Source organism: Drosophila grimshawi, unplaced genomic scaffold, assembly GCF_018153295.1.
Source record: "Drosophila grimshawi isolate 15287-2541.00 unplaced genomic scaffold, ASM1815329v1 contig_311, whole genome shotgun sequence".
NCBI lineage: Eukaryota > Metazoa > Arthropoda > Insecta > Diptera > Drosophilidae > Drosophila > Drosophila grimshawi.
This window is the reverse complement of record NW_025063098.1, coordinates 24,087,810-24,101,569: the sequence shown is the minus strand read 5'-3', so window position 1 is coordinate 24,101,569 and position 13,760 is coordinate 24,087,810. Positions and strand designations below refer to the sequence as shown.

Sequence of the window (13,760 nt, the reverse complement as noted above, 5' to 3'; positions counted from 1 at the left end):
TACGAACTAGATAAACTCAAGTAAGCGCATTATAAAGCAAACAAAATTGCATTTAACTATGGCTAGAAGCATACGTAAAAATGGAAATCCGTTGTCCTGCAGTTAACCGTCTAGCAATTTTTTGTTTAGCAATAACTTTGCCCATCCTATTTATGTTTCTGAATATTTTATGCAGTGCTCCTCTTTAAATTTTGTTGTTTCTCTATGTATGGTTTGTTGTCGGTGCTGTTTCTGTTTGTGATTGCTGCTCGCGTATCTTGGCTGGCACGATAATTGAAAAAATAAATTTATGTGGTCTTTTAGCATTTTAAATACGTGCTGTTGGCGCTGCTGCACGTATATAAATGTATGTGTGTCTCTGTATGTGTGTGTGTGTGTAAAGGTGAACTTATCGTGTTGTTGTGGCTAAACGGAAGCTTGCACTTAAAACTACCGGATGTATACAGCTTTAGACGCGCAGCGAAGCGAGATGATTCGAGGTCGCCATATTAAAGTCTGCAGCAATGTGTACGTGGCTATGTGGCTATGTGGGTGTGTGTGGCTGTGTGTGTGTGTGTATAATAAAGTCAAGTTCTATAAGGCAGCAATAAATTGCTGTGGGGTTTTATGGTTTCGTAAGTTGGATGTGGGTGGGTGGGTGTGTAGTGTGGCAACATTTGTTTGTTATAATTTGTATTTAAATGCCTGCCTGGTCTCAATTTTTGCTGCTGTTGCTGCTGTTGAAGTTGTTGCTGTTCGTATTGCTGTTGCTGTTGTTGCTGTGATGGTGCTGCTGCTGTTGCTGCTGCCATGCAAAGTAAACGAGCCGAGCTAAACAATAACAATTTGCAATTTCATAAATAGTTAATGGGTAGCTTTTTTTTTTGGGCTCCTCATATGTACATAAGGCGTGCGTAAAATTGATTTATGATAAATGTTGTGCCTGGTTTAAAGCGTTAAGGGTGTTTGTGAAATATGGGTGCGAACCCTTTGAGTGGGAGTCATCTCATTTAATATTTAGAGATAAGGAATTGCTGAGCGATAGTTGAGGTTGGCTTGTGAACGTGTATGTGAGAGAGATAGGTAGAGAGCGAGCGAGTGAGTGAGTGAGAGCGAAAGTAACTATGAACTACGATTTACTTTTACTTTTACAAATACTTCTTATTGTACTTTTACTTTAAGGGATCATTGATTGGTTTTAATATTTGTTTATGTTTTTGTTTTTTGTTTTTTTCATTATATACATACGTCTCTAAAGAGATGATTTTGGTGGTGCTGATTTGGATGAAGTTGGTGGTGCTGTAGTGAGTTAACAACAACGCTAGTGGTGCCGGTGTTGGTGCAGCCTGCTGTCGCTTGTAGTTGCTGTAGTTGAAATTGTTGCTGTTGATGCTGCTGTTGTTGTTGTTGGAGTTGCTGCTGTTGCTGTTGTAGTGCTGGTGCATTTGGTGGTGCTGTGGTGCTGATTGTTGGTGCAGTGACGAGCATATTTGTATTTGCAACATGCCCCAAATGCTCCAAGCCGCCATTCAATATATAAAGTTGATGATGTGATGTTGCTGCTGTTGCCGCTGTTGCTGCTGCTTTACTGCCATTGATGAGCGATGGCAGAGTTACCTCATTCAGCATCTTGGTCTTGGCATACTCGATGCGTATGGAGCCGCGATCCGAGCTGAGCAAATACTTGCCCTGCAGCTGTTGCATTGCTTGAGCAGCGCTCGGGGCATCATTGAACTCAATAAAAGCGACAGGATGTTGTTGCTGCTGCTGCTGCTGTTGCTGGCCAGTGTTGTTGTTGATGTTGTTGTTGATGTTGTTGTTGATGCTGCTGTTGCTGTTGGTAGTGGTGCAGTTTGTAGCTGCTATTGCTGTTTGGTTGACAGTTGTGTAGGAAGTTAAAGTTGGTGTTGAAGAAGTCAGAGTTGAAGACAAAGTTGAAGACATAGAAGTTGTGATATTGTGCATACCTTTTGTGTGCATTCGTAGGCGACAAAAGCCAGGCATACTGTGCATATTTGATAACATATTTTTTGTTTTTATATACGATACATGTGGGTATATAGTATAAGTAGTAGTCGGTTATCGGATTAACGTTATTCATGTATAATACAAGTGAACGACAAACCAAAGAGAGAACACAAAAAAATATATATGTTGATTAGTCATTGCAAGTAGTTGAAATTTTCAAGAAACAAATTTTTTTTTTTGTGGAGTGCAGTTGTGGTTGGGTGGTTAGGTGGTTCAGTGGTTTAGTGATGGGCTGTGCTGCTGTTTTCGCTCAACAACTCAAACATTGTAACGTATTTAAGTATGTGTGTGTGTGTGTGTGGGTGTGTGTAAGTCTGTTTGTTTATTGTTTATTGGTCAGGTTCATAGTTCGAGCAATTTATTTACCTAGAGAACACCTCCTTCAGCTCGTGCTCGGACACAAACTGACCCAGATTGGCCACAAACAGTGTGGAGCAGGGCGCATTTGCCGCCAGCTGTTGCTGCTGTTGTTGTTGTTGTTGTTGTTGCTGTGTGCCATTGTGGGTGGAGCCGGCGGGGCTAGCCAGCGCAGGACTGGATAAAAAATGATGATGCGATGCGGCTGCAGCAGCAGCGGCGGCAGCAGCAGCTGCAGCAACTGCATTGCCTTGCGGCGTTGCAGCAGCAGCAGCTGCACCACCACCACCACCACCGGCGGCAGCGGCAGCAGCAGCAGCGGCCATATGCGCCATGGCCGCTTGGCTGGGATGTAAAGCGGTAGCAGTTGTCTGATGATGTGGCATTGTCATTTGAGTCTAAATAGAGGTCACATTTAATGAGTTAATACTGTAGTTAAGTGTATTTCTTGTATTACCCTTGCAGAGGGTTTTATCATTTTATAGCCTAACATGTGAGACGCCAAGAAGAGTATATATATTCATGAACAGCCACGTTAATTTATTTATAATAGTTGTGCTGCTGTTCACAACTTTAGATACTTTTTATATTTTTGTTTAATAATTAAATTTAGATATTATCACTTCAGCACCAATCTGCAAGGGTATGGAAAGCTTTGCGTTGCTTGCTGTACTCACTTGATGCATAGGCTGCTCCATTACTTTGTCTGTATTTAGTCAGAGATAGGAGCGAACGGGCACCTGCGGATGCAGTGCCGGATGCACGAGTGTTGCATGCTGCAAGGCAGCAGCGCCGGGCAGCTCAGCGGCAGCGGCGGCCGAATACGCTAACGGATGATGCCATAGCTCCGGTCCGCCCGGAAAGAAGGGCCCGCCCAGATCTATGAGAAAAAATGGAGTAGAAGTCGAAAAAAACGTGTAGTCAGCTAAGCGGCTAGCTATTCCAATTCTTTCACTTTTTAATGTATATTGTTTATAAAAGTTTGGTTTACAAAATTAAAATCGCTGATAGTGTAAATAATATTTCGAGTTTGTTGCCTAAGTCTTTTGTTTTGGTAGCTGTTGTTGTATTCATTGTTTTCCTTTATAATTCTTTCAGCTGGGAAAGCGCATAAAAAATGATTGTATAATAAATTGAAGCTTTTTTATGTAACTGAAATTGATTTATTAGAATTAACGAATTGACAAATTTCCCAGCTTACTTTCGTCACAAAGTTTATCAATATTTTGGAAATGTTTTAATATATTTGTCAGAACTTTTTTTTAATAGTATCTCACGGATTTTGTGTGTGTCTGCGAGTGTGTGTGTGTACATGTGTTTGGCTGTGTATTGGTGTGTGATTCAAACAAAGTGTTACAGTGATCAAAGTGCGTTGTTGTTGTACTTGTAGTTGTAGTTTGTTGTTGTTGAGTTTATTGCTGTAACCTATGTAAATATTTATAGCGAAATTTAGTACGGGCGTACGATAATAGATAACATTTGATATATAGCAATATTTACGATATATGTTTATAAATATTATAGAGTTGTGCACTTGAAGCAAATATTCAACCGTTCAATTGTTGTTCTCGTGTATGTGTATGTGTGTGTGTGTGTGTGTGTGTGTGTGTGTATACGTGTCATAATAGTTAGGAAGTGCACTGCGTACGCTTTCTAGTACGCCTTCGGTTCGGTAGCTCGAGATTATTGTGTTTTCATTTAGTTTGTAACTAGTTACTACATACATAAACCAAGAAAATAGTTTTTAACCAAAACAAAAAAAAAAAAAAAAACTGTCAGCTGCTGAGTTGAGCTTTTCTTTTCTTTTTTTTTTTTTGTTTATTTTTTTCAATTGTTTTTTACTTACGTCCAGTGAGAGGGTGCATCAATGCAGGATGTGAGGCTGTTGTCGCTGTATTGGGCTGTGGTTTGGGTTTGCTCACTTTCGTGTTACTCTTGGCGAATTCCAAGCGAATTGTTTGGGGCATATCGGGATCGAAGCGTACACCCTGCTGTAAATGATCAGATCAAAATACAGCGGTTTGTATTTTCTATTTTTTTTTTTTTTCACTTTTGCAAAATAATATATGTGTATTTGGAAAAAATTTCAGACGTTTTCTTTGTAAATTCTATTATTTAATTCTTTACTTGCAACAATTCGCCAAAAATAATTTTGAATGTCGCATATTTGTGTTTTGAGAGAGAGAGAGAGAGAGAGATAGAGAAAGAGAGGTGGGCGAGAAGAGTTTACGTTCGCTTTTATTTTGGGGTCTCTGATTTAATTGGGAACATAGAAACCATCTTGCCGCTTGGACGGTGCTTACAAAATTCTGAGTTGCGATTTTGAGTGATGTCTTTTGATGCCTTGCTCTTTGAAGAGGTAATCGGGTTAGGTACGGGGGCTCATATAGTGTATGTGTGTGTTGGTGGGTTTTCTTTTGTGATATGCACATAAATCAAAAGCAGGAGATGAGAACAGCAACTGCATAGGAAGAGCACCTATGAGTGGAGCATTGAAGGGCGTCATTCAAGAAATTTGGTGGTGGTGCCTAAGGGTAAAGGGGGTGGCTTTAACATGCACCAGCCAAAAGATCGTGGTCTAAAATAATTTATTTTTATAATATATATATAAATATATATATATATATATTTTTGGGTTTTTTTCTTTGGTGCTTCATTGCCTCGTTGCAGTTGCTATGCATATAGATGACAGAGTGTAATGTGATGGGTGTGTGTCTCTGTGTATATGTGTGTGTTTTTCGACAGAAAGAGAGAGTAGAGAGAGAGAGAGAGAGAGATATATAGTAGATTTCTTGGAGGCGAGATGCAATACCAAAAACAATAAGATAGACAAATCAATAAGTATAGACTTAAACGTAAATGCGGTGAGGGTTCTTTTCAAATGCAAGCACGTGTGAAAAGGTACATCTTGTTGCTGTAGTTGTTGTTGTTGTTGTGAGAGATACGATTTGTTCTTGTTTTGTTGTTAAGGGCCTAACGATTCTTAACGCTCAGTGTAAGCCAGGCAATAATACGAGTACAAGTTAATTTTTGTTTTTGTTTTTGTTTTTGTGTGCTTTACAAACTAAGTGTATCAAGTTTTTTTTTGGAACGCCGCAAAGATTGTTTTTATTGCCATTTGGGAAAGTCTTTTTGCATTTTGCAGACGTTGCTAAGAATTTGTTGGTGTTGATCGATTATATATATATACATATATATGCATATAGTTAACATTAATATATATAAGTATCAAGTTTGTAGGCATTCAAGTTGAGCAGAGAATTTGCCATTGTATGTTACCTGCAGATCCTGCTTGGCTGCCTCGGCACCGGCTCTTGTATGGAATGTCACGAAACCAACTGGCTGTTTTTGAAGATGGGATATATTTTATAAGTGAAGTTGCCCTTTGGTACATCTTACATTTTGCATTTACTTACCGATGCTGTTTTGCCATTTTTGCTAGTTACTTTTAGTAGAGATCCTTCGTAGCCCTGTTGAAAATTTGACAATGTTTTCACAATTTAAATAAGCATAGTATTTTCAAGCAATTTTATATTAAATCATAATAAGTAAAGAGCTTCGCAGTCCAACTTAAGCGCTTTGAACTGACCTTGGTTCTATTATCAACCCATTAGAGTCCGCAATAGTAACCCTTACAGTTGGAAAGCACTTTAGGTAAGTTTATAGATAGTTTTCGAGTTACGGATTACTCACCTCATAGGCTCTGAATAGCAAGTATAGCTCACGTGGCTTAGCGTCCATGGGCAAACCACTGACGAACAATGTGCGCACCTGCAAAAAACAAAGGAAAATACACATAGAATGAGTTTGAGTGTGTGAGGGAGATGATATCCATAGCAAATCTGTGTAAAGATTTGCACAGAGTTTTTTGTGAGAAACCAATTTTCTATGATTGCGTAATTAAGTTAAAGCTGTCACGTCGCATGGGAGGATACAAAATTGAACCAGAAACCTTTTGGCCTTCATTTCAATGTGTCAAATATTTAAATTCGCTGCCACCCTAAAGCCCAAAAGTTCATGTCACGCACACACACACACGCACACATATACACACATGTGTGTCTGTGTATGTGTAGTGATAATGAAAGCAAATGGAATAAGCGACATAAACGCTGAATTCATTAAGGCAACGACGTGACGCGCACCAGCCGTAGATGTGAGAGAGAGCGGAGTGAGTCGTGGAGAGGGGAAGTGAGGGAGAAAGGGTGATAGGGAGAGAGAGAAAGGCAGGGACGGGGGTCTAATGAGCCTTGTCGCTCTTTTTTGTCCCTTTTTATTTTTAACACCTAGCCAAGCAGATTGTAAAGGGACGAAAGCTGTGTGAGCTGTTTTTGGTTAAATTCTATTTTGCTTTTCTATTTTTTTTTTGCATTTTTATACCCTAACCGGAAGGTACGAGTAAAGTCTATAAAATTGTTAGTGGCTTAAAGTGAGCAGTTAAAATTTGTTCAAATTTAAGGGTTTGATACACTGAAAGTTGGATTGTTTGAGACTGTCGTTGCTATAGATTTTAACTTATTGAAATAACTCATTAAATTTTAATAAGCAAAAGAAAAGTTATTGGAGTAATTCTACATTGCTAAAAAGACTATTTTGTTGTAATCGATTGATTTATATGTTCTTTTTTATTTAAATTATAATAGTAATATTGGTATAAGGAAGGAAGTATATTTTAAGGAAGGGACTTAAATAAATATTTAGAAAAATTGAATGCAATATTTGTAGCGTTTCTTCATTTGAACGTCCACAAAAAAATATATTTTAAGTAAAAAAAAAAAATTAATAAAATTAATAGTAATAATTTACAGTATTTATCAACCTGGTTCAGGCAATGAGTATTACCTCGTCGAGCTTTAAAATACTGTTGCCAACGCAGTTGCGAGCAGTTTTTGTGATGCCTTGTGGGGATATGCATTCTCCAGAGAGTGACAGATGTCCCGTTAGTGTGAGTGTGAGTGTGGATGTGTGTGTGGATGTGTGTTAAAATTAAAACGTGTTCTATCGTGAAATCTACCTATTGTTATTCATCTGGGAGACAAGCTATATGTAAAAATAGCTAAACATATACAACATGTAGCACATTAATAGTCGTTCTGGAGCTGCTGTTGCTGCAGTTGTGGGTTTTAAAATTGTCCAGCCGCAATTTACAAATTAATTAACTCACTCAAGTGCTGGGCAGCAGATATAAAACAACAACAAGAACAATAACAGCAACAAGATGAAGGACGAATCCTTTGACGTTGCCAAAAAGGATCTGCATGGTGCGCTCAGTTAAATAGCAATTAAAATTAATTTTTGCGCAGTCTGCGGTTGCAAGTTGGTCGCGTCTCCAACAATTTTAGGTCTCCACTAATTGGACGGGTAATGAGCTGAGCTCGCTGCCGCGATGTACAAAGTAAAAAAACGTTTAAAAGAATAGGCCAACGAAAAGTTGAAAGAAAACTGAGCCAACCAAACTAATTAGAATGAAGTTCTGCTATCCGTCTGAAATTTACTTGTGGCTACAATTTCTGTTTCAAATTGGATCCAAATGCAATTATTTTATATTTCATGTGTGTGTGCACGTGTACTTATTTGTTGTGTTTTGTTGTAGCTCAAGTTGATAGCAGGTCTCGGTGCACAAATATGCCAACAGCAAACAACAGACAATAGACAAGCAGACAGTCAGACAGGAAATGGGAGTCTGCTCGATGTTCAGTTGCATTGCCAACCACAAAAGTCAGTTAGCCAAGCCAAATCAGCCATAGACGGTGGCTAAATGCTGTTTGTTTTGTGTGTGTTTTTGGCCACTGCGGATACACATTCAACATTTTGGCAAACACAACCAGAGTTAGTTTCCCCACAGTTCATCCAGCTCCCATCTTCCATTTATATGCAGCTCGCAACATTAAATTATTGTTCAGGTTGTCTGAGTGTGTGTGTGTTTGTGGGTGTTGCGGCTTCTGCACTCTAACTTTGCTTGCCAAATTCCATTTAAATATTGTGAATGTCATAGAGTTGCAATAGCTGGGACCAGTTGTTGTTGCTGATCAACCTTGCAACTTGGCTGCATGAGCTTGCCAATGACTTCGTAGCAGCACTCTGTGTTTGTCTTTGTGGTTGTGCAACGTCTGTTATTATTGCCAAGAAGTTGAAGTTGCAGCTGCAACACTCCACCTATCTTTCTATCTCACTCTCCATCTCTTTGTTTGCGTTTTGCCGCAATGTGCTTGCCAGACCGTTTATATTCCGCTCGTTTCGCATTTGTTGTTTATAATTATGCAGAACTTCATTTGGTTGCCATTATTAATATCATACGCAGCGCAATAAATTTATTACTTTTGTACTACAGCGGTAGTTGGCTAATTAAAACGCATTGGATGCAAAGCTGGCTCTTATTTGAGAGCTACTCCCAAAGTTATGAAACATTAGTGGTTTTAATATACAAAATAAATTGCATGGCTACAGCCATAAGACAAATAAATCGAATATTGTTTGATAGACTCATTAAATAGTTACACAATAAATAAATGAAATTAATATTTGTATTCAATATTTTCACAAATATCTTTCAAACGAAAAAATTTAATACATATTTTTTTTTGTTTGTTCAGTTACTGTGTACACAATTTTAACGCAATAATAAATTCGATTTATCTGAATATCTTTGAATAGATGCCAAGCGAATGAAATATTTTAAATTCTATTTTTAGTCAGTTTGGAAATTACAATTCTAATTTTCAAAAAACAACTATAAGTTTCATATATGCATACATTGCGCATACGCAGTGTTGTTGTATTGGTCAAACACTTTCCGGTCGAAAATTAAATGTCCAAGCAGTAGTTGTTGGCCTTCTCTTGTCTTTTGGCCAATTGTAAATCACTCAGCAGTCAAGAATTGACTTACAATAATTAAGCGTGACAAACACACACTCAAGCACACACCCAAATAAACAGTTTACAAGACGATCATAATCGCTGTGTTGCAGCTTGTGGGCGCGCCCAGGTAGGCAGGCGGCTGAGGTAAGTTTTGGAATGTGCAGCGTCGTCTAAAAGGCGTTAAATTGTAAGCGCTTGTAAATTGTCAAGCAAACTGACAAAACAACACACAAAAATAGAGAGGCAAAAATAAAAAATTAAATAAAATAAATGTTTGAATAGAGCTCGCCATAAATCGTTGCTACCAGCGTTTGCAAATATTTAAATAGCTGCAGTTGTTGTTTTTGTTTTCGTCTGTTGCTGCAATTGCAGTTGGTGCGTGTCAACGCCAACATCAATAATGTAACATTGAAACAACTTTTGCTGTTGACATTCATCGCTTCGGCGGCGTTTGCACAAAGTGTTTGCGCACACTTTTTCCTATAAATAGTTGGCAATTAAATTCATTTTGTATGCATTTATGTGGCATTTTGAATGGCAGTCGAATTATATAGATAAAGTTACGCATATCAAGTCAATCAATTGATATGGGATATTATGCTTATTAAACCTCTCAGTCATGAAGCATTCGACAAAAATTGTGATATTTAAGTCAGAGCCATATTTTATAACATGTGATAGTAATTAAAGAATATTTCAACTGGTTTTTAAAAGTGAAACATCATTGAATTTCATTTCAAAGAGCATTTAATGTTCGTATGGTGACCGATTTCTTTGACAATTTAAATACATTTTGTATGTATAAGAAGTAAGTATCGAAAAGCCACGGCAATTATTTGCATTTATAAACGGCTTTCCATTAGCGGCCAACTGGTTTTGTTGGCCATTGATCAACTTCTGTTATTAATTTCGCAGCCCATCTATGTTGGAAGTCAATGCCACAAGGCCCGTGTACTGTAAACTGTATAACAATAGTCGGCAAGTGAATAATTCTTTTTAGGAATCTTGGCCAACAATTTAGTAAGAACAGCTAACAGAGACCCAGCAGCCAACGCACTCTAGCGGCCTGATGCCAATTAAGTCAAGCGTCAAGTCAACTAACTGCCGCCAGCTACTCAGTTTGCTGCAGTTGCCATTTGTTGATGTTTCCATTGCTGCAGCCATACTTGTTATTATGTTAGTTGCTTGTTTATTTTGTTTGTGAATTGCCCTGCTGTTTTTTCTATCTTCAGACTAACTAGCTGGCGAATCCTTAAGCAAAGAAAAGAAGTCCCGCCCGCAGGCGGGGAAATGTGGACAGCGACACAAGAAGTAATTGGCAATTGCTTATTGTTGCACTCTCCTGGAGCAGAACAAGGGTGTATGACAGCAAAATAATGGGCGACAATAAGAAAACAATTCTATTCAATTAGGAAACTATCAACAACGATATGTGTAAATACTGCATATGCATCAATACAAAATCAAAAATTTCAGCTATTATTCCCAATTAAATGTATACATGTCAATTAAATGTAACATATTTAATATCTCAGTTTAAAGATTTTATTCTATACAGTAATCGATGACAATATTGAAAACAGCATTTTCCTTAACTTGATAATTTATTGTTCTTAATCTAAGTATTTTGTACATCTATATTTCTAGCATAAAAATGCTATGGAATTTAAATAAAAATAATTGAAACTCTTTTCTTAAAAATGTTATGAACGACTATTCGATAATTTTATAGCATTGTAAATCCATTTGAACTTTTGCTTCATATACATTTATTTTCGTATATCTTTTAAAGACAATTGTATTTCTGGACTGTAAAATTCATAAGTACAAGAAGGAACTTATCACTAGGGCAGAGGCATAGACTTATTTCTAGTCTGTGTGCGTTAAGTGAACGAATGTGGCTGCCTCGTGCTGCATTCAAATTGTTACTGGTGCTGCTGTTTTGCCGCATTTTGCATACAAAATGACGTCGGCCGTCGTGAGAATAAAGCGCAGGATGCTGTGGCAGCCACTGAAGCAACAACGCAGACAATTGCAGTTGGGCCTTGGCAACGGCAACGGCAACAAGAGCAGCAGCAGCAGCAGCAATTTGTGTGTATTGCGGCAACAATAAAAACGTGCAACGGCTAGCATAATGTCGGCGAACTCTTGTGGCTTAAATGAAACATTTTGTTGTTAGCATTTTGCGTCGTTCTTTCATTCTACCTTTGACTACAATGTTTTTGTTTTTGTTTTTTTTTTTTATTTATTGCGATTCACTTTGGCTCACGTGCCGCGACCAGCCGCAATCTGCCACACCCACAAAACTCAGAATGTTGTCGCGGGCAGCGCTCAATTAAACCTCGTCGTTGTCCTTGCCGTATTGTTGCTTTCATTTCTTGGCTGGAAACGTCTTTTTGTAGTTATTGTTGTTGTGGCTGTCGCAGTTATTGTTGTTGCTGTAGCTGTTGCTGTTTGTCTTACTGCTGTTTACTTTCCCCAGTTTTTTTCGCTTCCATTCTTTTCTTTTTGCAATTTGTTGCTATTGTTCACGCTTAATTTTTGCTTTGCTCCTTTCAGCGTGATCCTTGCTGCTGTTTGGTTGTTTTCTGTGCTGCAGTCACGGCAGCATCAACCACCAAAACAACATCTGCAGCAAGAACACCAACAACAGCAACAACAATTACAGAATTGTACAGGTAATTAGCGCGTTTCTTGTCGCCTGCTCTTATTTGATTAAAGACTTGGCAAGCACCTTCTTAAACGCTTAATAAGCCGCCTAACTGCAACACCAACAAAGACAACGGCAACGACAACAATAACAATAACAGCCGCTGCAGCAACAGCTAAAATAAATATTTTAATTGCTAAGCAAACAACTGACAGCTTGCATACACACAAAGTCTCGCAGATAGGATCACATATAAATTTAAAAAAAGAAAATACTTTCTGCAAACTTTTGACTCGTTATGCTTATTTTACAAATTAGCCAAATATCCAGACCTTTATCACTGCGCACTGAGGGACGGAGAGGGAGAGAGAGAGTGAGAGAGTGAGATAGTGGCACAGCAGCTTCGAGACACTGCCGCGCCCCTTTGTTCAAAATGAGAAATTTTGCTGGCTGCAACTTTTGATTGCAAATTATTTGCAACACACACACACACCGGCAACCAAAAGTTGGTTGCCAGCAGCAACAGTAACTTTAACTTTTTAGTTGTTGTTGCTGGCAATTTGGCAAACAAAAATTATGTAACGAGATAAAGCAAATTCAAAAAATAAAAGAAACAAAACAAAAAATGAACATATCCACATACATATTTGAAGGTGGGCGAACAGTTTCTTTGGGGCATGGAAATCTAAAACTTGACAATTTAAAAATGCAACAACAGTAGCAACAAAATTTTCAAATTTTAATAATTAAAACTCATTAACACTTTGCCCAGGGGTGGGGTGCTTTTTATGGGAAATGTGGAAGTAGATGTCCCAAACGAGCTGGACGAAGATTAAATAACAAATGAGCGATGACTTTTTGCATAGCATATTTTTTGGAGCTGGCAGCTGTTGAGTGACTGGGCAAATAGATGAGAATTTGTGGAGGGGATTGGCAAATGAATTGAGTCTAGTGTTGGCAGCCTGGGCGCATATTAATTATGCATTGGAGAGACTGATGGTAGAGCTCAAGAGCTTGCGACTTTGAAGCATTGTTTGTAATTTATGGTATTCAAATTGCATGCAACTGAATAAGTTATGAACATTTCACATTCACTTCATTATGGAGCTGGGGACACGAAACGTGTTTATTTTGTTGCAAGTAACTGGGGCAAGGCTGCATCGTAAAGCTGACATATTGCATATATGCAACATTTTTAGCAACGCTTCACGTCAAGCGACCAAGTAAAAAATGATTCAATGAAACTATTATTAACAATTCAACGTTTAGGCCAAGGCTGCAAATACAACTTCCGGCTCTAAGAAGCAGGACTGAAAAAATAACTAAAAAACAAAAAACAATATGCACAAAGAAAATACGAAAAATTGCAAAACAATAGGGCGATGAGCCTTGGACCGAAAACGTGTCCGAATGTGGACAATGAAATGGGCTTGTCAGAGTTTTGCTGTGCACCTCTGTCCCCTCCCTCTACCGCCACCCTCCTGTTGCCTGTCAGCAAGTTTGACAGTCAACATTATTAAAACACAACTGGCTCGCCAGTTGTAAAAAGCTAAACAATGAGTTGCTCAAAAGGCTAAAGGCTGCTCTAAAATTAGCAGACTAAGCACGATGTTGTTATGGGCCTGTAGACAAAAAATAAAAACATGATTCAAATGAGCTAATAAAAACTTGCTTAAATTTATTTAAATTCACACTTCAACTACAGAAATACATTTGAGTGCATTATTCAGAAATAAATAAAACTCTATTAATTCGAGGCGAGGCCAGCTGTGAGCTCATTAAAAAGTTATCTAAACTTTCTTCTATATTAATTAGATCAATTCTATTTAAATCAAAACAATAAAATTATTTAAAATCATTATCGATCTGATAATTATCATTCAATTTT

General features: G+C 38.0%; 1 protein-coding gene across 1 annotated transcript in view; it reads right to left on the bottom strand.

Moving 5' to 3' along the window:
* Window positions 1-2,369: 2,369 nt before the first annotated feature.
* Window positions 2,370-13,760, bottom strand: part of LOC6568144 (protein couch potato) — a 54,762-nt gene continuing 43,371 nt past the window's right edge. Inside the window, exons 2-7 of the mRNA XM_043214773.1 lie at window positions 6,058-6,135; window positions 5,781-5,834; window positions 5,644-5,706; window positions 4,211-4,355; window positions 3,105-3,244; window positions 2,370-2,495 (exon numbers count right to left, since the gene is read on the bottom strand). Coding sequence (XP_043070708.1) covers window positions 2,370-2,495; window positions 3,105-3,244; window positions 4,211-4,355; window positions 5,644-5,706; window positions 5,781-5,834; window positions 6,058-6,135 — 606 coding nt within the window. The remainder of the gene's footprint in view (window positions 2,496-3,104; window positions 3,245-4,210; window positions 4,356-5,643; window positions 5,707-5,780; window positions 5,835-6,057; window positions 6,136-13,760) is intronic.